General features: G+C 45.9%; 1 protein-coding gene across 1 annotated transcript in view; it reads left to right on the top strand.

Annotated features, from left to right (window-relative positions):
- Positions 1-21167, top strand: part of DNAH8 (dynein axonemal heavy chain 8) — a 585957-nt gene that overhangs the window by 351911 nt on the left and 212879 nt on the right. The window contains exons 47-49 of the mRNA XM_034764627.1: positions 1794-1880; positions 2053-2160; positions 15987-16121. Coding sequence (XP_034620518.1) covers positions 1794-1880; positions 2053-2160; positions 15987-16121 — 330 coding nt within the window. The remainder of the gene's footprint in view (positions 1-1793; positions 1881-2052; positions 2161-15986; positions 16122-21167) is intronic.

Raw genomic sequence — 21167 nt, 5'->3', positions numbered from 1 at the left:
GAGGAAGGAGAGTGGACTGGAGCTTGGAGGTGTGCTGTGAGACTTTGAAGATCAGAAAACTGGAGTAAGGGAGACCCTGCCTCAGCAGGGGAGGGAGACTCCCTCCCCCAGTGTTTAAGGACTGAAGGTACCCCACCCAAGGGGGAAGAGGGTAAGAACCCACAGGGGTTGAGAGGGGCTGGGGCTCAGAGTAAGGAACAAACCCAGACCCATCTCCTGCTTCCCTCCTTTACTACCTTCATGGGCCACTAGTGGGGCCCTTGGTGCCCCAAGAGCAGGGGCAAGGGGTGGCATCTTAGACCCCCACCAAGAAAAGTGCAGGACCCACCATTCTACATTGGCCATCTTGTCCAATGTAGGGCACATCGGGAGCTTCTGCACAGGATGGCCCAAAACTTGGGCATTCAGGCAGAAGAAATCACTGAGGCTGCTCACTCCCTCGTGTACATATTGGAACCCTCAGGGCCGGTGCGAGTTGCCTTACTCCTGTTGGGGCTACTCTGGAGCTGATAAAGGATCTTTGGCAAACTCTTATATCGATACATCTAAGAGAACAGAGAGGAAGTATTTCGTTCCTCAAAAGGCCAGGGTCTCTCACTGATGCCTTTCTCCTCCCTGAACGGGAAGGCTCCTGTACACGTTTCCTCCTACATCCCTGATCCACAAGGCCCTACTCAAAGTCAAGAGGGATTGAGCACAGCTGATCATCATAGCACTGGCTTGTCTACACCCAAAATTTGTTCATAACCTTATTGGACCTCTCAGTGGACAGAATGATCAGCTTACCACTGCTCACAAGACCATGGTCACCAGCTCCAAATTGCACTACAAAGAAATTGCACTACAGTACTTGTATGAGGTGAATTGAAAAATATTATTTCTTTTTATCTTTTTTACAGTGCAAATATTTGTAATAAAAATAATAATATAAAGTAAGCACTGTATACTTGGTATTCTGTGTTGCAGTTGAAAACAATATGTTTGAAAATATAGACAAAGATCCAAAATATTTATAATAAATTTTAATTGATATTCTAGTATTGTTTAACAGTGCAATTAAAATGACAATCACTATTTTTTTAATCTTGTGATTAATTGTGATTATTGTTTAATCGTTTGACTGCCTGAATTTAGATGAATGTCTAGTAATTCAAATGTTGCTTTATTGCATATATTTGGAGCTCCACAATTTAGTACTGTACCTTCTGGACAGTAGAAAAATAAATACACCATTTAAATTTCTAATGCTTTCAACTTCTCTTTTTGAAAATTGAATTTCTCCAAACAAGTAAAGGCATTTGTGTTTTTGGCAACTTAAATAGCCATTTTTCAGTTATCCAAATGAAAAAAATTAATATTTTCTTACATTAGGAAAAAAGCACCTTTGCAAAATGTATAAAGCTCATATATTGGATAGGTTTTTATTAAACTTAACTAAAATATTCTCTTTTGGAGTAAGACTAATGAAGAAAAAGTTTGGCCCAATAGATATTTTATTCCATAAAATTTTAAGCATCTGAAAACTGGTTTATAATGAAAATGCATTTTCAACCATAACTATACAAATGTTACATTTGTAGCTATTTGTCAAAATTTCTTTCATGATATTTAATAATTAAACAGTAAACAAACGACTGATTCTGATCTATAGATAATGGTAATCTGGATCAGAATCAGGTCTTAAATATTTAAGTCATAATTAACATTCCTTAAGTAACTGGTCTAAACACTAAAAAAATTATTCTAGACTACTGTAAGTAAGAATATTGTACAATATATGTTTTCATTTATAGAATCCTGGGTATGCCGGCCGTCAGGAGCTACCAGAAAACCTAAAAATTCAATTTAGAACTGTGTCCATGATGGTTCCAGATAGACAGGTAAAAATGATTACTTAATTAAAGAGAAACCAAATATTTTAAGTTTATTGAGATACATTTTTTAAAAATATGTGCATATTTTAATAAAAATTAGTCCATTTTCCTTTTTTTCCTTTCCTTCCAAAATTTTCAGAAAAATTAATGGAATTCTTAATGCTATGTTGTATTTCAGATAATTATGAGAGTTAAGCTTGCAAGCTGTGGGTTTATTGATAATGTGGTCTTAGCTCAAAAATTCTTCGTTCTCTACAAACTTTGCGAGGAGCAGCTCACTAAACAGGTGTGTTTCCTAGTCTTATGGTATTTACAATACAATTTTTCCTTTAGGTTTTGATCTGTGCACATTTCTATTGGAATATCAGTGTTATGTTTCTTTTAAAGTTGAAATATATTTCAAACAAAAAAATCTCTTTATAAAGTATATATTACCTTTGAGCAAACAACAATCTTATTTTTCACCCTTTTAAATAGATTTATACATATTTTGTAATAATTGTTTATAAATAATTATTTGTAATAATGTTGGTTCTTCACCCTCCTTAAGTCTCCTGCACAGATACACACACATGGATTTGATGCTGGATCTGTGCGTGAACAAACAAGAAATTATTACTATTTTAGGTTAACATATATATTGCAGTAACACCTAAATGCCTCAGTTAGGTTGAACCCCATGAGCTAGGCATTAAACAAGTATTATGGTGGTGCACCGGTTCTGCTATGTTTAGGATTGTCTAGTACTTCCCGTTTAAAGGACAAATCTTCTAAGTGCCCTGAAATCTGCATGTTTACTCAGATTGTGTTGAAATTATTTCTGCCTTATGTGGCATGGGATAGGGTTAGTGATCTAAATTTGGGATCAATTGAGCAATGTGTTCCCAAAATAAAGCCTTCCCAAAAAATAGCATTTCATAAAGTTCACAGATTCTACCAATTTGTTTTGCACAAACATGGGGCTCAAACCATAACTGTCTTCATAGAACAGGAAGGAACCTCGATAGGTCATCTAGTCCAGTCCCCTGCACTTAGCCTGTCTCGATTAGCCCATGTTAAACACTCATGCACCAAACAGATTGCAATGCACATGTCCAGAGAAAATAGTGAAGAGGGTTTCCAGCCATTAAATTTTCACAGGGCCTGGATGGCTCCAGAACACGTTTTGACCATAAATCTAGATGCTCTACGTTTGAAACTTACTCTCGGAAGAAATCTGATAATAAACTGTAGCCATATTGCTATAATTAGCCTCTGTCAAGGAGGGTTGTTATTTGGGGAAATGTACAGCAGCTAATTCAAAAATTCATTCAAACTTTTTAAAAAATAATGTACTCATATCATAGAATATTAGGGTTGGAAGAGACCTCAGGAGGTCATCTAGTCCAATCCCCTGCTCAAAGCAGAACCAACACCAACTAAATCATCCCAGCCAGAGCTTTGTCAAGCTGGGCCTTAAAAACCTCTAAGGATGGAGATTCCACCACGTCCCTAGGTAACCCATTCCAGTGCTTCACCACCCTCCTAGTGAAATAGTGTTTCCTGATAGACCTCTCCTACTGCAACTTGAGACCATTACTTCTTGTTCTGTCATGCCACCACTGAGAACAGCCTAGCTCCATCCTCTTTGGACCCCCCCTTCAGGTAGTTGAAGGCTGCTATCAAATCCCCCCCTCACTCTTCTCTTCTGCAGACTAAATAACTCCAGTTCCCTCATCTTCTCCTCATAAGTCATGTGCTAGAGTGTTTATCTCTGTTTGCTATCAGAGGGGTAGCCGTGTTAGTCTGAATCTGTAAAAAGCAACAGAAGGTCCAGTATTGGGAGCATAAGTTTTCGTGGGTAAGAACCTCACTTCTTCAGATGCAAGTAATGGAAATCTCCAGAGGCAGGTCTAAATCAGTGTGGAGATAACGAGGTTAGTTCAATTAGGGAGGGTGAGGTGCTCTGCTAGCTGTTGAGGTGTGAACACCAAGGGAGGAAAAACTGCTTCTGTAGTTGGATAGCCATTCACAGTCTTTGTTTAATCCTGATCTGATGGTGTCAAATTTGCAAATGAACTGGAGCTCAGCAGTTTCTCTTTGGAGTCTGGTCCTGAAGTTTTTTTGCTGTAAGATGGCTACCTTTACATCTGCTATTGTGTGGCCAGGGAGGTTGAAGTGTTCTCCTACAGGTTTTTGTATATTGCCATTCCCGATATCTGACTTGTGTCCATTTATCCTCTTGCGTAGTGACTGTCCAGTTTGGCCAATGTACATAGCAGAGGGGCATTGCTGACATATGATGGCATATATAACATTGGTGGACGTGCAGGTGAATGAGCCGATGATGTTGTAGCTGATGTGGTTAGGTCCTGTGATGGTGTTGCTGGCGTAGATATGTGGGCAGAGTTGGCATCGAGGTTTGTTGCATGGGTTGGTTCCTGAGTTAGAGATGTTATGGTGCAGTGCATGGTTGCTGGTGAGAATATGCTTGAGGTTGGCAGGTTGTCTGTGGGCGAGGACTGGCCTGCCTCCCAAGGTCTGTGAAAGTGAGGGATCATTGCCCAGGATGGGTTGTAGATCACTGATGATGCTTTGGAGAGGTTTAAGCTGAGGACTGTAGGTGATGGCCAGTGGAGTTCTGTTGGTTTCTGTTCTGGGCCTGTCTTGTAGCAGGAGGCTTCTGGGTACACGTCTGGCTCTGTTGATTTGTTTCTTTATTTCCTTGTGTGGAACTACGATACCCAGTTTACAGCCCAGGAAACAGATAACGCGGAGTGGCCTGAAGGTGTCTACTACGAAGGAAAAAGTAATGGTGGCGTGGAAGAGGTGAACCTCTCGGCGACCCTTGGACGTCTGCAGCGGCAGCAGATCAAGGAGCTGTGCACTAGCTTTGCACCAGTGTTCTCAGCCCCCCCAGGACAGACCGAACGGGCATACCACTCCATTGACATAGGTAATGCTCACCCAATTAGAACCCCACCCTACCGGGAGTCACCTCATGCCCAAACTGCTATAAACAGGGAGATCCAGGACATGCTACAGATGGGTATAATACACCCCTCTAAGAGTGCATGGGCATCTCCAGTGGTTCTAGTTCCAAAACCAGATGGGGAAATACGCTTTTGCGTGGACTACCATAAGCTAAATGCTGTAACTCATCCTGACAACTATCCAATGCCACGCACAGATGAGCTATTGGAGAAATTGGGACATGCCCAATTCATCTCTACCTTAGACTTAACCAAGGGGAACTGGCAAGTACCACTAGATGAACCCGCCAAGGAAAGGTCAGCCTTCGTCACCCAGGCAGGGGTGTATGAATTTAATGTACTCCCTTTCGGGCTGCGAAATGCACCCGCCACCTTCCAAAGACTTGTAGATGGTCTCCTAGCAGGATTGGGAGAATTTGCAGTTGCCTACCTCAATGATGTGACCATTTTTTCTGATTCATGGGCAGAACACCTGGAGCACCTGGGAAAAGTCTTCGAGCACATCAGGCAGGCAGGACTAACTGTTAAGGCTAAAAAGTGTCAAATAGGCCAAAACAGAGTGACTTACCTGGGGCACCAGGTGGGTCAAGGAACTATAAATCCCCTACAGGCCAAAGTGGATGCTATCCAAAAGTGGCCAGTTCCAAAATCAAAGAAACAGGTCCAATCCTTCTTAGGCTTGGCTGGATATTATAGGCAATTTGTACCACACTACAGCCAAATCACCGCCCCGCTGACAGACCTAACCAGAAAGAAACAGCCAAATACAGTTCAGTGAACTGATGAGTATCAAAAGGCCTTTAACCAGCTTAAGGCGACACTCATGTCTGACCCTGTGCTAAGGCCCCCAGACTTTGACAAACCGTTCCTAGTAACCACAGATGCATCCGTGCGGGGCGTGGGAGCAGTTTTAATGCAGGAAGGACCGGATCAAGAATTCCATCCTGTTGTGTTTCTCAGCAAGAAACTGTCTGAGAGGGAAAGCCACTGGTCCATCAGCGAAAAGGAATGCTACGCCATTGTGTACATGCTGGAAAAGCTACGCCCATATGTTTGGGGATGGCATTTCCAACTACAAACAGACCATGCTGCGCTACAGTGGCTTCATACTGCCAAAGGGAATAACAAAAAACTTCTTCGGCGGAGTTTAGCTCTCCAAGATTTCGATTTTGAAATACAACACATTTCAGGAGCTTCTAACAAAGTGGCTGATGCAATCTCCCGGGAAAGTTTCCCAGAATCAACTGGTTAAACATTGTTCTTGGAATGTGGAACATATTGTTAGTTTTTTATATAATCAGTAGTATGTCTAAAGGTGCATGTGTCTTATTAACTCTGTTTTCTCTTAGAGCTCTGGGAAGAAATCACAGCCAGTGTGGAACTGGCTGTCCAACACTATCTGTGATTTGGGGGGCGTGTCATAACTATAAAGGGAAGGGTAACAGCCCTCCTGTATACAGTACTATAAAATCCCTCCTGGCCAGAGACTCCAAAATCCTTTTACCTGTAAAGGGTTAAGAAGCTCAGGTAACCTGGCTGACACCTGACCCAAAGGACCAATAAAGGGACAAGATACTTTCAAATCTTGGTGGGGGGAAGGCTTTTGTTTGTGCTCTTTATTTTGGGGGTTATTCGCTCTTGGGACTGAAAGGGACCAGACATCAATCCAGGTTCTCCAAATCTTTCTGAACAAGTCTCTCATATTTCCAAATTGTAAGTAAGCAGCCAGGCAAGGCATGTTAGTTTTTATCTTTGTTTTCTCAACTTGTAAATATACCTTTTTGCTAGAGTGTTTATCTCTGTTTGCTGTAACTTTGAACCTAAGACTAGAGGGGATTCCTCTGGGCTCTTTAAGTTTGATTACCCTGTAAAGTTAGTTTCCATCCTGATTTTACAGAGATGATTTTTACCTTTTTCTTTAATTAAAAGCCTTCTTTTTAAGAACCTGATTGATTTTTCCTTGTTTTTAGATCCAAGGGGGTTGGATCTTGATCCACCAGGAGTTGGTGGGAGGTAGGAGGGGGGATGGCTAATTTCTCCTTGTTTTAAGATCCAAGGGGTTTGGATCTGTATTCACCAGAATTGGTGAAGAGTCTCTCAAGGCTACACAGGGAAGGGAATTGGCACATTTGGGAGTGATGGCAGCGGACCAGATCTAAACTGGTAGTTAAGCTTAGAAGTTTTCATGCAGGCCCCCACATTTGTACTCTCAAGTTCAGAGTGGGGAAGCAGCCTTGACAGAAGGGAATAATCACTTCCCTCGATCTGCTGGCAATGCTCCTACTAATAGAGCCCAATATGCCTTTGGCCTTCTTGGCAACAAGGGCACACTGCTGACTCATATCCAGTTTCTCATCCACTGTAATTCTCAGGTTCTTTTCTGCAGAACTGCTGCTTAGCCAGTTGGTTCACAGCCTGTAGCGGTTCATGGGATTCTTACTTCCTAAGTGCAGGACTCTGCACTTGTCCTTGTTGAACCTCATCAGATTTCTTTTGGCCCAATCCTCCAATTTGTCTAGGTCACTCTGGACCCCATCCGTCCCGTCCAGCTTACCTACCTCTCCCCCCAGCTTAGTGTCATCTGCGAACTTGCTGAGAGTGCAATTCATCCCATCATCCAGATCATTAATAAAGATGTTGAACAAAACCAGCCCCAGGACCGACCCCTGGGGCACTCCGCTTGATACCGGCTGCCAACTAGACATCGAGCCGTTGATCACTACCCATTGAGCCCAATAATCTAGCCAGCTTTCTATCCACCTTATAGTCCATTCATCCAATCCATACTTTTTTTAACTTGCTGGCAAGAATACTGTGGGAGACTGTATCAAAACCTTTGCTAAAGTCAAGATATATCACATCCACCACTTTCCCCATATCCACAGAGTCGGTTATCTCATCATAGAAGGCAATCAGGTTGCTCAGGCATGACATGCCCTTGGTAAATCCATGTTGACTGTTTCTGATCACCTTCCTCTCCTCCAAGTGCTTCAATGCTTCATATGAATGATTGCTGGGAGAAGAGAGGGGATTTGTGGGCAGAAAAGTGGAGGGAGTAGAGGGAGTGGGGTTTGGGGATGTGGTGAGGGGAGGAAAGGGGAGGAGCTATTATGGGGAGAGGGATAAATGGAGAATGGATGATAAGAATGGAGAGATTGGTTAGGGTGCTCAGGAGTAGGGGAGAGTGAGGATTAGGGGAGTGAGACACTGGGCCGGTGCCAATTAGGGTGGAGCTCCACATTCCCTTTCCCATGTGTATGCTAATGCATGGGACCTAATACTCTGGTAGGGGAAGGAATCTGAGCCCCTCTTCCTCTCCTAGTGTTTTTGCCGGGGCCTATTGAGGGTATAGTAGAAGTGTGAAGTCCAGGTTAGTGCATAACTTGGACTACCTAACCAAGCAATGTGTGATCCTCCAGTAAGCAGTAAGTTACTGTCTGTGATATGTGTATGAAGCAGCATAGGGCACCAGCATAGGGCACCAGACAAGGAGCAACATTTTTACATGCTAATGGCTTCTGAAGTTCTAATGGATTAATGTGACAGGAAGAGGGAGCTTTGCTGGAAAAGGTGTAAGGGGGAGATGTATGTTGCAGGGGATGGTGGGGAAAGGATGGAAAAGAAGAAAGACATTCCGATCATTTCTCACACACATCAAGTTACTGTAATCACTATGTAATGAAACTGTCAAGACTTTGAACATAAACCATGTATGTGATTTCTCAGACTGGCTCTGTCAGCAACTTCATCCTGCAAACTTTGTGAAGCATGAACAGGTTGGGCTGATATGTGCCATGTTTCTGTGTTTCTTGGTTTTCATATGTTTATGTTTGTAATATATTAACTCTTTATTTCCTTGTTTTCAGAGATATGAGTTTTGCTGAACTTGATGTTCTGGAACGGCATGAGACATCTCTGGGCAACCTTAATTCTATGTTAACAAAGTTGTTTGTCAGTGAATATATAGTAAATGACAGTCTCTGCCATCAAGAGCTATCTAAGGCTTTGCCTACACTAGTGCACATTACAAGCTTGGGGTGTGATTCCTTGCTCGCGTACACATATTTGGGTTAGCTGTCATTGAGCTAGCATGAGTATAAATAGTAGTGCAGCCACAGTAGCACAGACAGCAACAGCATGGCTTAGCTATGCCACATGTGTACCCACTGGTTGCAGGTGGGTTTGTAGCTGGGACAGCTAACCAGCCTCCAATGCCACTGCCCATGCTATCATGGCTACAGTACTATTTATACTCATGATAGCTCGCTGAAAACTAGTGAAAATATGTGTTACAGAAGCTCGGAATCACACATGAGCTCATAGAAACGTAAGGTTGGAAGGGACCTCAGGAAGTCATCAAGTCCAGCCCCCTGTGCTGTGACAGGACCAAGTAAACCTACACCATCCCAGACAGGTTTTGTCCAACTTGTTTTTAATAGCTTCCAATGATGGGGACTTCACAACCTCCCTTGGAAGCCTATTCCAGAGCTTAACTACCCTTATAGTTAGAAAGTTTTTCATAAAATCTAATCTAAATCTCCCTTGCTGCAGATTAAGCCCACTATTTCTTGTCCTACCTTTACTGGACATGGAGAACGATTGATAAAAGTCCTCTATATAACCGCCCTTAACATACTGGAAGATTGATCAGGCCCCCCTCGGTATTCTCTTCTCAAGTCTAAACATGTCCAGTGTTTTTTAACCTTTCCTCATAGGTCAGGTTTTCTAAACCTTTTATCATTTTTGTTGCTCTCCTCTGGACATTTTTCCACATCTTTCCTAAACTGTGGTGCCCAGCTGGGGCCTCACCAGTGCCAAGTACAGCAGCACAATTACCTCCTATGTCTTACATACAACACTCCTGTTAATACACCCCAAAATCATATTAGCCTTTTTTGCAGCTGCATCACATTGAGGCTCACATTTAGTTTGTGGTCCACTATAACTCCCAGATCCTTTTCAGCAGGACTACCACCTAGCCAGTTATTCCCCATTTTGTAGCTTTGCATTTGACTTTTCCTTCCTAAGTGAAGTATTTTGCACTTGTCTCTATTGAATTTCATCTTGTTGAATTCAGATCAATTCTCCAATTTGGCAAGGTCATTTTGAATTTTAAACCTGTTTTCCAAAGTGTTCACAACCCCTCCCAGGTTGGTATCATCCTCAAATTTTATAAGCATACTCTCTACTCCATTATCCAAGTCATTCACCATAATTTCTTCTTTGAGTGATGTCCCTATGGGTGCTCCCCTTGTAGGTGCGGCAGTGCCCCGTCTGCCTGGGATCAGAGATATTCATTAGCAGTGCCCATCGGACCGCACATGCGCACCTCCCCATCTCACGCTGTGCACGGGACGTATATATAGTGCTGTGTAGTCCGATCACCCACAATTCCTTCTGTACCGCCTTTGGTCCACGATGGAATCTGCAGCAGAGACTGCTTCTCCTATTCCCTCACTAGACAGTGCCTTACCTGTTAGTGCAGTTTCTTTCTTTCTTTCTTTCTTTCTTAAAAAAATATTTCTTTTGTTTTAATTTTACCTTCACTGTTATTTCACAGCTTAGGTTTCCATTTCCCTGCTTCTCGCCCTTCCCAACTGGAAGCTTTTCCCTTCACCCTTATGCCCGGAGCCTGAAAAGAGTAGATTAAAACTTCTCCTCATGGAGAAATCACTGCAATTGGCATTGGACCTGGGCCCAGACTCTTCCATGAAGAGGCCCTCACATTCTGCCAGGTAGTCTGCCAATCTTCACTCCCCACGTTGCTTGAAGAGAAAATCTTCTCTTTCTCGCTCAGATGAAAATAAATGGGCTCCCTCCTCACACTTTGAGGCATAGCCCACCAGAATACAATCCCCGGCAAGGTCTGTTGCCTCAGCATCGTCTGACAGGGAACACAGCTCCAGGGCCTGTCCAAGTATCTCTGGTACTGATGTGAAGAAATGGTCTAAAGACCCTAACTGGGCAGACCTACAGTCCTCAGCACCATTTCCCAGCTCTGGGGAACAAGACAGGCCAATTTCAGGAGCTACAGCACAGACAAAAATGTCAGAATTGGCACCCTTTCCGACACCGACAAAACCGTCAGCATCAGCCAAGCCATTGGCATCCGCCAAGTCTCTGGTGCCACCTATGGACACTTCAGGGGAATACACCCTTCGATACCAAGTCATACACTGGCACCAATGATGCTTTTCCCCCCTGCCACAAGACTTTAGATACCCTAAAGACCTGTTGATATCTGACACTCCTGAGTCTCCGCTCAGTTGACGTGCCCTCCCCCCACTTCTGCCCTTCTCTTCAGACTTACAACACTCCTCCCTTTCTCCACCAAGGATGGTACCTCCCTTCCCCAGCAACGAGGAGGGCTCCCATCACTCCCTTGTCTACCAGGCAAATCACACCTGCTCATTCTCACTATCCACAATCCACATCTAGTCCACAATCTTAGCATGGACTACCATGTATGCAGCCACGTTTCTCTCCCTCACAATATTGGGACCCTTGGGCCATGTACAGGGCACAGTTTGGGAACCCTCCTAGGGAGCAAAGCTGGAGACCTACACCTCTCCCTTCTCCATTGGTCCCCCATCGGGACCAACTGAAGAGGAGGAACAAGAGCAGGCTCCACCAACACTACATTTTTCCTCCCCATCTCCTGAGGAGGCTATCAGGTCTCCACCTCCTACATCTCCTGACGACTTCAGGCATTTTCAGGACTTACTCCACAGGATTGCAGACTCCCTGCAGATTCCTTTGGAGGAAGTCAAGGACCAGAAGCATAAACTGCTTGATATCCTCCACACATCCTCTTCTTCCAAGATCATACTACTGAGCAAGGAGGCTCTTTTCGACCCTGTGAAGCTGCTCTGGCAGACCCCAGTATCCATTCCTCCGACCTGCAAAAGCAGTGACAAAAAATATTATGTTCTGGCGAAGGATGTGAAATTTCTATTTTTGCACCCAAGCCCAAATTCTTTGGTGGTCAATGCAGTAGAAGAGAGAGGCCATCAATACCAATCCTGTGCTAGTCATCCAGACAGGGATTGGAAACACCTAGACTTATTTGAACACACAGTATATTCATCACCAATGCTCCAATTTAGAATCTCCAACTACAAAGCTCTCATGGCTAAGTATAATTACCTAAACTACTCTAAATTGAAGGAATTCTGCCATGACCTGCCTAAGGCTAAGAAAGAGCAATTCCAGTCTTTAACCTAGGAAGGACATCTCCAAGCCCGAATAGCCCTACAAGCCATGTTAGACTCTGCAGACATTGCTGCCCAATCCATCACGACTGCTGTGGTCATGAGGCAAGCATCATGGCTCCACCTCTTAGGTTTTCATAAAGAGGTACAAACCACAGTAGAGGACTTACCTTTTGAGGGCCAGAAACTATTCTTGGAGCACACAGACGATTCTCTACACTCCAATCTCTTGGCATTTACCTACCTGTGCCGAAGAGATGTCTGGGGAAATATTATCTCTCCCCACAATCCTGACCACAGCAGTACACCCCTTACTAGCACTATGAAATTCAGTGCCCAAGACAAAGACCACCTACCAAACGTAGACAGCCCGCTCCTCAAGGGGCTACCTCTCTTACCCCTCACTGAAGTAACAATTTTGAAGGTGTGATCAAGGACCCAAGAAGCCTCCCCCTATTCCAGTCATTCCCACCATCTTTGACATTCCAACCATTGAGCAACTGACTAACTCTGTTTTTCCCATCTTGGAGACTAATCACCTCAGAGAGGTGGGTTCTAGAGATAATCAAGGAAGGATACTCCATCCCCTTCCTATCCATCCTGCCCTGTCACCCCCTCTTCCTGTCCCTCTTCAAGGACCCCTTTCATGATTCCATTCTATGGGGAGAAATAAATCATCTTCTGCAACTGGAAGCCATAGCACTGGTTCCTTCCCAGCACATGGGACAGGGTTTCTACTACCCCTGTTTCCTGATCCAGAAGAAATCCGGCAGCTGGTGACCTGGACCTTTGCAATCTAAACAAGTTTGTCAAACTGCAACACTTCAAAACGGTTACCCCCTCCAATATTATCCCAGCACTGAAACAGGGGGACTGGTTCTCGGCCCTCGACCACCAAGATGCATACGTTCATGTTTCAATACACTCTGCTCACAGGCGATTTATCTGATTCATCATGGGTGACAACCACTACCAGTATAAGGTACTACCTTTTGGACTGTTCATGGAACCTCGGGTGTTCTCCAAGATCCTTGAGGTAGTCACTGCCTACCTAAGGAAACAAGGAGTTGTCATCTTTCCATACTTGGACGACTGTCTCCTCAAGGCCCCATCCTAGACCGATGCTCTCTGAGCTGTCTGCATAACAATAGATCTGTTCACAAAGCTAGGCCTCCTTGTGAACCTAGAAAAATCCACTTTTAATGCCAGTACAACAATTAGAATTCATCAGTGCACAGTTGGATGTCATACAAGCCAGAGCCTTCCTACCACCTCACAGATTCTCGGCTATAGTACATCTGGTATCCAACATACAAGTCTGCCCCCAGATCTCTGCCAGAACATGTCTTCAACTTTTAAGCCACATGGCAGCAGCCACTTTCATGATCATACATGCAAAACTACACATGTGATGTCTTCAGGCATGGCTCTGTACAGTATATCTCCCCCAGAAACACAGCCTCCACAAGCTGTTATCCAGGCCAATGCGAGTCAAGGACTCATTGCTTTGGTGGACACAGCCCAACAACATCTGTGTCAGAGTTCCTTTCCTCCAACCAACACCGACCATGATCCTAACAACCAATGTGTCCCTAATAGGTTGGGGAGCGCATCTCCATGATCACATAGTGCTGGGCCGATGGTTGTTAACCGAATCTGCCCTACACAACAATCTCCTAGAATTACGAGCAGTCCTCAATGCCTGCTGACATTTCCTCTCTCTGCTCAAACACTGTACCATCAGAGTCATGATGGACAATCTTGCCTGCATGTATTACATCAACAGGCAGGGCGGAACTGTGAAACAGGTATATCCAACACATCAGCACCATTTCAGCAGTGTACCTCTCTGGACACCAGAACACCACTGCGGACACATTGAGCAGGAGGTTCTCCCATGATCACAAGTGGGAACTGGACATGCGAGCACTTCAGCACATCTTTAACCGATAGGGATACCCCACCATAGACCTCTTTGCCACACAGCACAAAACACCTGCTGCCCTCAATTCTGTTCCAGAGTGGGACTGGGACACTGATCTATGGGAGACGCATTCCTCATAATGTGGGATGCACCACTCCTCAGCGGCATATTATCGCCTAGGCCGACAAGGCCTAGGCCTAGGGCAGCAAATTTGCAGGGGCGGCAAATTTGAGCACCCACGGAGAAGCTCCCCTGCTCTAGCTTGCCTCCTCCGCGAGCGCGCTGCCGCGTCCTGTTTCTCTCCCCTCCCTCCCAGCGCTTGCGCTGCGAAACAGCTGTTTCGCGGGGCAGGGAAGGAGGGGGGAGGAGGGGGAACTCGGCGCGCTGGGGGAAGAGGCGGGGCCTGGGCGGGGATTTGGGGATGGGATCCAATAGGGGCAGGGAGGGGGCGGAGTTGGGGCGGGGCTTTGGGGAGGGGTTGGAATGGGGGTGGGGAAAGGGTGGAGTCAGGGCCTTGGGTGGCAGGCCAGTCCTCGCCCACAGACAACCCGCCAACTGAAGCATATTCTCACCAGTAACTACACAACGCACCATAGTAACTCTAACTCAGGAACCAATCCATGCAACAAACCTCGATGCCAATTCTGCCCACATATCTACACCAGAGACACCATCACAGGACCTAACCAGATCAGCCACACCATCACCGGTTCATTCACCTGCATGTCCACCAATGTAATATACGCCATGATATGCCAGCAATGCCCCTCTGCTATGTACATCGGCCAAACTGGACAGTCCCTACGTAAAAGGATAAATGGACACAAATCAGATATTAGGAATGGCAATATACAAAAACCTGTAGGAGAACACTTCAATCTCCCTGGACATACAATAGCAGATTTAAAGGCAGCCATCCTGCAGCAAAAAAAACTTCAGGACCAGACTCCAAAGAGAAACTGCTGAGCTTCAGTTCATCTGCAAATTTGACACCATCAGATCAGGATTAAACAAAGACTGTGAATGGCTAGCCAACTACAAAAGCAGTTTCTCCTCCCTTGTTGTTCACACCTCAACTGCTAGAAGTGGGCCTCATCCTCCCTAATTGAACTAACCTTGTTATCTCTAGCCTGACTTACTCTTGCTTGCATATTTATACCTGCCTCTGGAAATTTCCACTACATGCATCCGACAAATTGGGTATTCACCCACGAAAGCTCATGCTCCAATACGTCTGTTAGTCTATAAGGTGCCACAGGACTCTTTAGTGCTATATAAATGTCACATGCACTGCGCAAGAGCAGGGAGGTGTGCATGTGTTGTCCAACATGCACAGCTGATGAAGATCTCCAATCTCAGGTGCAGGGGGTACTGACACACCTACAAGTGGAGCACCCAGAGGGGGACACATCTCGAAGAACCTGAGTTACTGCACAAGGTTGAGTGACTCATTTAATAGTACCAGACCCAGGAATGACCCTGCAGGACCCCACTAGGTATGCCCTCCCAATTTGACAGCAAACCATTGATAACCCCTCTTTGAGTACAATACTCCCCTATACTAGACCATGGGGAGAGATCAGTGCATCATCTGAAGTATAATCTCACTGGTGCTCCTCCTGAATGGCATGCTTCTGCCCTGCCCACTAGGCAGGGCTACAGTGTAAATACCATAGTCTAGCATTAGAGGATATAAACACTGGTGAAATCATGGAAACGGCACAAATTTACACCAGAAGAGAACTTTGCTGACAAAGCCTAGTTCTCTTTTTTTTAAATTATTTAAATGGAATCATTCTTCATTTACACTAATATTGGTGAGAGTAGACTCATGCTATAGTCTTTGTGAATTCATTGAGTCAGATAACACTGGTTTGACTAATTTTTTTTAATAGGTCCAGGCCTGCGTGGCTTAGCACACAACTCTGAGTATAGATCTATTGAGGAAATAAATCTGGAGACTTCCAATTATTGGTATGTAAGCAATTTTTTTTTCCTTTTTTAGGTTCATTATGACTTTGGTCTGAGGAATATCCTTTCCGTATTGAGGACCCTTGGAGCTCAAAAGAGGGCCAGACCAGATGACAGTGAATTGAGTACTGTTATGAGAGGACTAAGGGATATGAACCTCTCTAAACTGGTGAGACTCTGTCAGTTTAAGAGTTCAGTAGTCTATGGGTGAATGTCTTACCTGTTTTTTATAGTTTACAGTTTTTTATATGCTTTTTTTAAAAATCTCAAACACTTCTAAACTTCATTTTTAAAATTCAGACTGGCAAGTAGCTCAATGAGCAGAATGTGCTTATCAAATTTGAAAACAATGCTTAAAATGTTTGAGGTCATAAACAAAACACTAGTGTGCTGTGCATGGGCAGTATGTTATTTTCCTTACTAAATTAAGTGTGCACAGGGTGATGAACATTGTATAAATGAAGAGATTAACTTGAGTGCTCACTTAACTAGATTGCTCTTTATAGTCAGCCTGCTTAATGATGCACACTTGTGTACATGGGTACACATCTAAAATATATATAATTAGGCATACTCAAAAGTTGGTGTGCATCTTCTTAAATGATGTTCCTCCTTTTTTGGTGGCCTGAATTTAGGGGCATAACACTGCTGTACAGCCAAAATGTTTCTTAAATAAATATAGTCAAACTTTACTAATTCTGGGTCACTGAGAATGAAAATGATGCTTAAAATTGTTGATTGGCTCTAGTTTTCAAGATATGCTATTGGGTCAGTATATACAACCCTTGACTTGGGAATGGCGGAGGATAAGTGAGTTATAAAGGGAAGGGATCTCAATTTAAACCAGAAATGACTAAAATACATCTTTGACTGGCTCTATGAATAAATCTATGACTGGGTTTGGACAGTACTTGCTTTTTAGGCAAAACAATGAATGATGCAATCTGAAGCTGGTATTGCATCATACATGATATGAATTGCATCATGTTATTCCTAGAAATCATGGATGATGCAATCATAAGGAAGCTTACATCACTCTGCTGAACAAATTGCCCTATATCAGTTCTAGAAATCATACAGTGTCGTGCTCTCTTGTTTGTCAGTGTTTGATTTTGCAAAGGGACACATTTCTGTTTAGCCAAAGTGAGCAGAGATGCCTCGTACTTGTGTGAACAGTGCAGATAACTTCTGCTATGTTTGTGGTGAAGTGACTTTTGCATCACAAAAGCGCAGTATAACCACTATGGTTAAGAAAGCCTATCACCTTTATTTTGGCTGCAAAACTGGAGATCAGGACAAGAGGTGGGCCCCACACATATGCTGCAACACTTGTGCAACAAATCTTCGCCAGTGGTTGAACAGGAAAAGGAAATCTATGCCTTTTGTAGTGCCAATGATTTGGAGAGAACCAACAGATCATACCAGCAATTGTTACTTCTGCATGGTGCCTCCAGTTGGGAAAGGTGTGTCGAAGAAGAAAAAGTGGACTGTGCATTATCCAAACATTCCATCAGCTATACGCCCAGTACCCCACGGAGAAGGACTGCCGGTTCCTGATGCACCAGAATCAATCTCGCTTGAGTCAGACGAGGAAGAGGAAGAGGATGAAACTTCTGGTCCTGAACCATCAATGTCACAGGACCCTCATTTTCTCCCATCCTCCTCCTCTGAACCACACCTCATAACACAAAGTGAACTGAATGACCTTGTCAGGGATTTGGAACTACCCAAGAGTAAGGCAGAGCTGTTGGGCTCCAGACTACAGTGGTGGAATCTCCTGGCAGGTGATGTTAGGGTTTCCATGTTCCGTGACCGTCAAAAGGATCTTGTCCCATTCTTCTTCATGGAAGGTGATCTTGTAGCCTGCAACAACATCGATGGTGTGATGGCAGCCCTCAACATTGTTCACGATCCAGATGAGTGGAGACTGTTCATTGATTCATCGAAGACGAGTCTTAAAGCTGTTTACTGCATAATGGTAATGTTTTGCCATCAATTCCACTTGGTCATGCAGTCCATATGAAGAAAACCTATGACAACATGAAACAACTTTTGAGGTGCATAAACTATGACCAACATCAGTGGCAGCTTTGTGGTGATTTGAAGGTTGTTGCTCTCTTGCTTGGTCTGCAGACTGGATACACTAAATACTGCTGTTTTCTCTGCGAATGGGATAGTCGTGCAAGAGATTCCCACTACATCAAGAAAGATTGGCCACTCCGACAGTCATTGGAGCCTGGGAGGAAAAGTGTTCAGCATCCACCACTTGTTGAATCAAGGAAGATTTTGTTACCACCCTTACACATCAAGCTGGGTCTGATGAAGAACTCTGTCAAGGCCATTGACAAAACACAAGCAGCTTTCAAGTACCTCCATGGAAAATTTCCAAGGTTAAGTGAAGCTAAGATAAAGGAAGGTGTCTTTGTCGGTCCTCAGATTCGTGAACTTCTTCGAAATGATGCATTTGACCATGCACTGCATGGCAAGGAAAAGACGGCATGGAAAGCCTTCCAGTTAGTGGCAATAAATTTTCTCAGAAACAACAAGGTAGACAACTACAGGTTCTTCTTCGAGTGATTGTTCATGTCCATTCCAAGCAGGTGTGTGTGCGCTGCATGCACGCCAGCTGGAAGATTTTACTATAGCAGCGTACATAGGGTCGGCTCCGGCGCCTCCTGGAGTGGCGCCCTCATGGCGCTGTATATAGGGGACAGCCGACCCCCCACCCCCTCAGTTCCTTCTTACCGCCGGTGACGGCTAGCTGGAACTTCGCTTGCTCTTCAGCAATCGTGGCAGTGTTCTGTAGTTCTTGTAAATAGTTAATTAGTTAGTTGGTTGTTAGTGTTAGCTAGTTAGATATTAGTTGGGGGGGTTTCCCCAACTTTTTGTTGCCCCGCTGGGGCATGCCCAGGTCCCCAGGGTTCAAACTCTGTTGGGACTGTGGGAAATTTATGCCGAAGAGTGACCCGCACTCTTCGTGCTTACGGTGCCTCGGAGAGACCCATCAAAGGGATAGGTGCACTATCTGCAGGGCTTTTTGCCCCAGGACTCTCAAAGATAGAGAGCAGAGACTTAAAGTCCTCCTAATGGAGGCGGCACTGCGGTGGCAATTGGATCCCGGGCCTTCCGAGCTGGCACCCAGCACTTCATCCTCTGTGCGCAGTGCCCCGGCACCGGAGATAAGTCGTGAGGCCAAGGCCCCGAAACCCCAGCACCGGAGAGAGTCGGCGCATAAGAAACCATCTTCTACAAGACGCTGCTCTCCATCGCCAGTGCCGGTTAAAAAGAACAGGCCGCTGAGAGAACAATCTCCCCACCGGGACTCTAAAGGTCCGGCGCCGTCCACGAGTGTTACAGGACAACTCGCGCCGCAGACCCATCCGGCCCATCCCGTTGACTCCCGCCCCGGAGAGGGCAAGGTCCAGTCCGGAACGGCATAGATCCCCGGACATGATGGACGAGGTGCGCTTCCCATCGACGCCGGAGGCATTCGAGGCCGCATCAGACCGCTTGAGCCTCCCGGTGCCGGTGTCGCTGCACCAGTGCAGAGAACCTCTGGCTACCTCTTGGCCCCATTACCACTCTAGGGGCAAACCGGCGATGCGCTCACCGCGCTCTCCACGCGGCACTGCGGCAGAGGCACCGGTGCGAGTACCCCCTCCGGCAACAGTGGGTACCGCGCCTCCGATGTCCTCATATTCAGTGACTTCTGACTCAGAGGCGGACTCGTACTGTTCTAACAGATCGAGGAACAGGCGATTGTCCTCGCGTACGAGTGCCCAACCGTACCCACCGCAGTGGCACCAACAGCAGCAGTGGCAACCGCCCCCACAGTGGCCGTTCTGGATGCCGTGGGCCTACCATCAGTCAGTGGGTCAGGCGTACGGGCCCTGCTCACGAACCGCTTCTGTTTCCTCAACATCTGCGGCACCGCCGCTAATGCCACCATCACTGGCACCGCCGTCTGACAGGAGTGTGCCACAAGGGGACACGGCACCCCCTGGTCAAACAATGGCACTGATGGGGACTTTGCTCCCAATAGCGCAGGCACTGTCCAGCACTCCTCGTCATTCGGTGGCGACCCCGGTACCGGCCGCGGTGCCGCATCTTGAGCCCACACCGGCCACGCAGCCTGAGTACCGTGTGCCGCAGGCCCTCACAGAGGGAGATGTGGTAGATGAAGGGCCGCTGCATGGGACATCTTCCTCTTCATCTCCGGACGAGGCAGTAGCGGGAACTTCAGCGGCACCGGCCCTAGAGGACAATAGGATCCTCCAACAGTTCCTTACTCGAGCGGCCCAGAGCCTCTCGATACAGACTGAGCAGATCGAGGTGGACACAGATTGACATCCTGGCCCCGTCAGGTCCGTCTAGGGTAGCCCTCCCTCTCATTAAGACCATTACGGACACAACCCGCACCTTATGGCAAACTCCAGCCTCATTGGCTCCTACGGCCAAAAGGACTGAGAGGCGATATTTTGTTTCTACCAAGGGGTATGAACATCTTTATACACCCCCCACCCCACCGGACTCCCTAGTGGTAGATGCGGCCAACCAGAGGGAACACCAGGGTTTCCAGGGGGCTACTCCTAAAAATAGAGAGGCTAAGAAGCTGGACCTGTTCGGGCGCAAGGTATATTCAATGGGGGGTGTGCAGTTGCGCATTGCCAATCAGCAAGCCATAGTGAGCCGGTATGGACACAATACGTGCTCGGCTTTGTCTAGGTTCATGGACCTGCTCCCACATGACTCACGAACTGAGTTTTCGGCCCTAGTTGATGAGGGAAGATTGATTACCCGTGCTTCACTCCAAGTGGCCTTGGATGCGGCTGATCCAGCCTCACGCACATTGGCGACTGGTAGTGGTCATGAGGCGTGGGGCCTGGCTTCAAGCTTCCGGCCTCCCTCACGAGGTCCAACAAACGATCCAGGACCTGCCCTTTGAAGGGCCCCACGATCTTCTCAGAAAAGAATGATAAGAGACTCCATAGCCTAAAGGATTCGCAGACCACCCTCCATTCCTTAGGTCTACACACCCCTGTTATCCAGTGTAGGCAGTTCAGGCTGCCGCAGGCCCCTCGACCGTACCAGCCTCAAAATCGAGGGGATGCCTCGCACAGAAGGAGGAGGCAACAACAGCAGCCTTTCGGACAGTCATCTGCCCAACCAAGGCCTACGCAGGGGCCCAGACCACCATTTTGATGGCTTGGTCGAG

Source organism: Trachemys scripta, chromosome 3 (genome assembly GCF_013100865.1).
Source record: "Trachemys scripta elegans isolate TJP31775 chromosome 3, CAS_Tse_1.0, whole genome shotgun sequence".
Classification (NCBI taxonomy): domain Eukaryota; kingdom Metazoa; phylum Chordata; order Testudines; family Emydidae; genus Trachemys; species Trachemys scripta.
The sequence above is the reverse complement of the archived record's forward strand: the minus strand, read 5'-3'. Positions and strand labels throughout refer to the sequence as shown.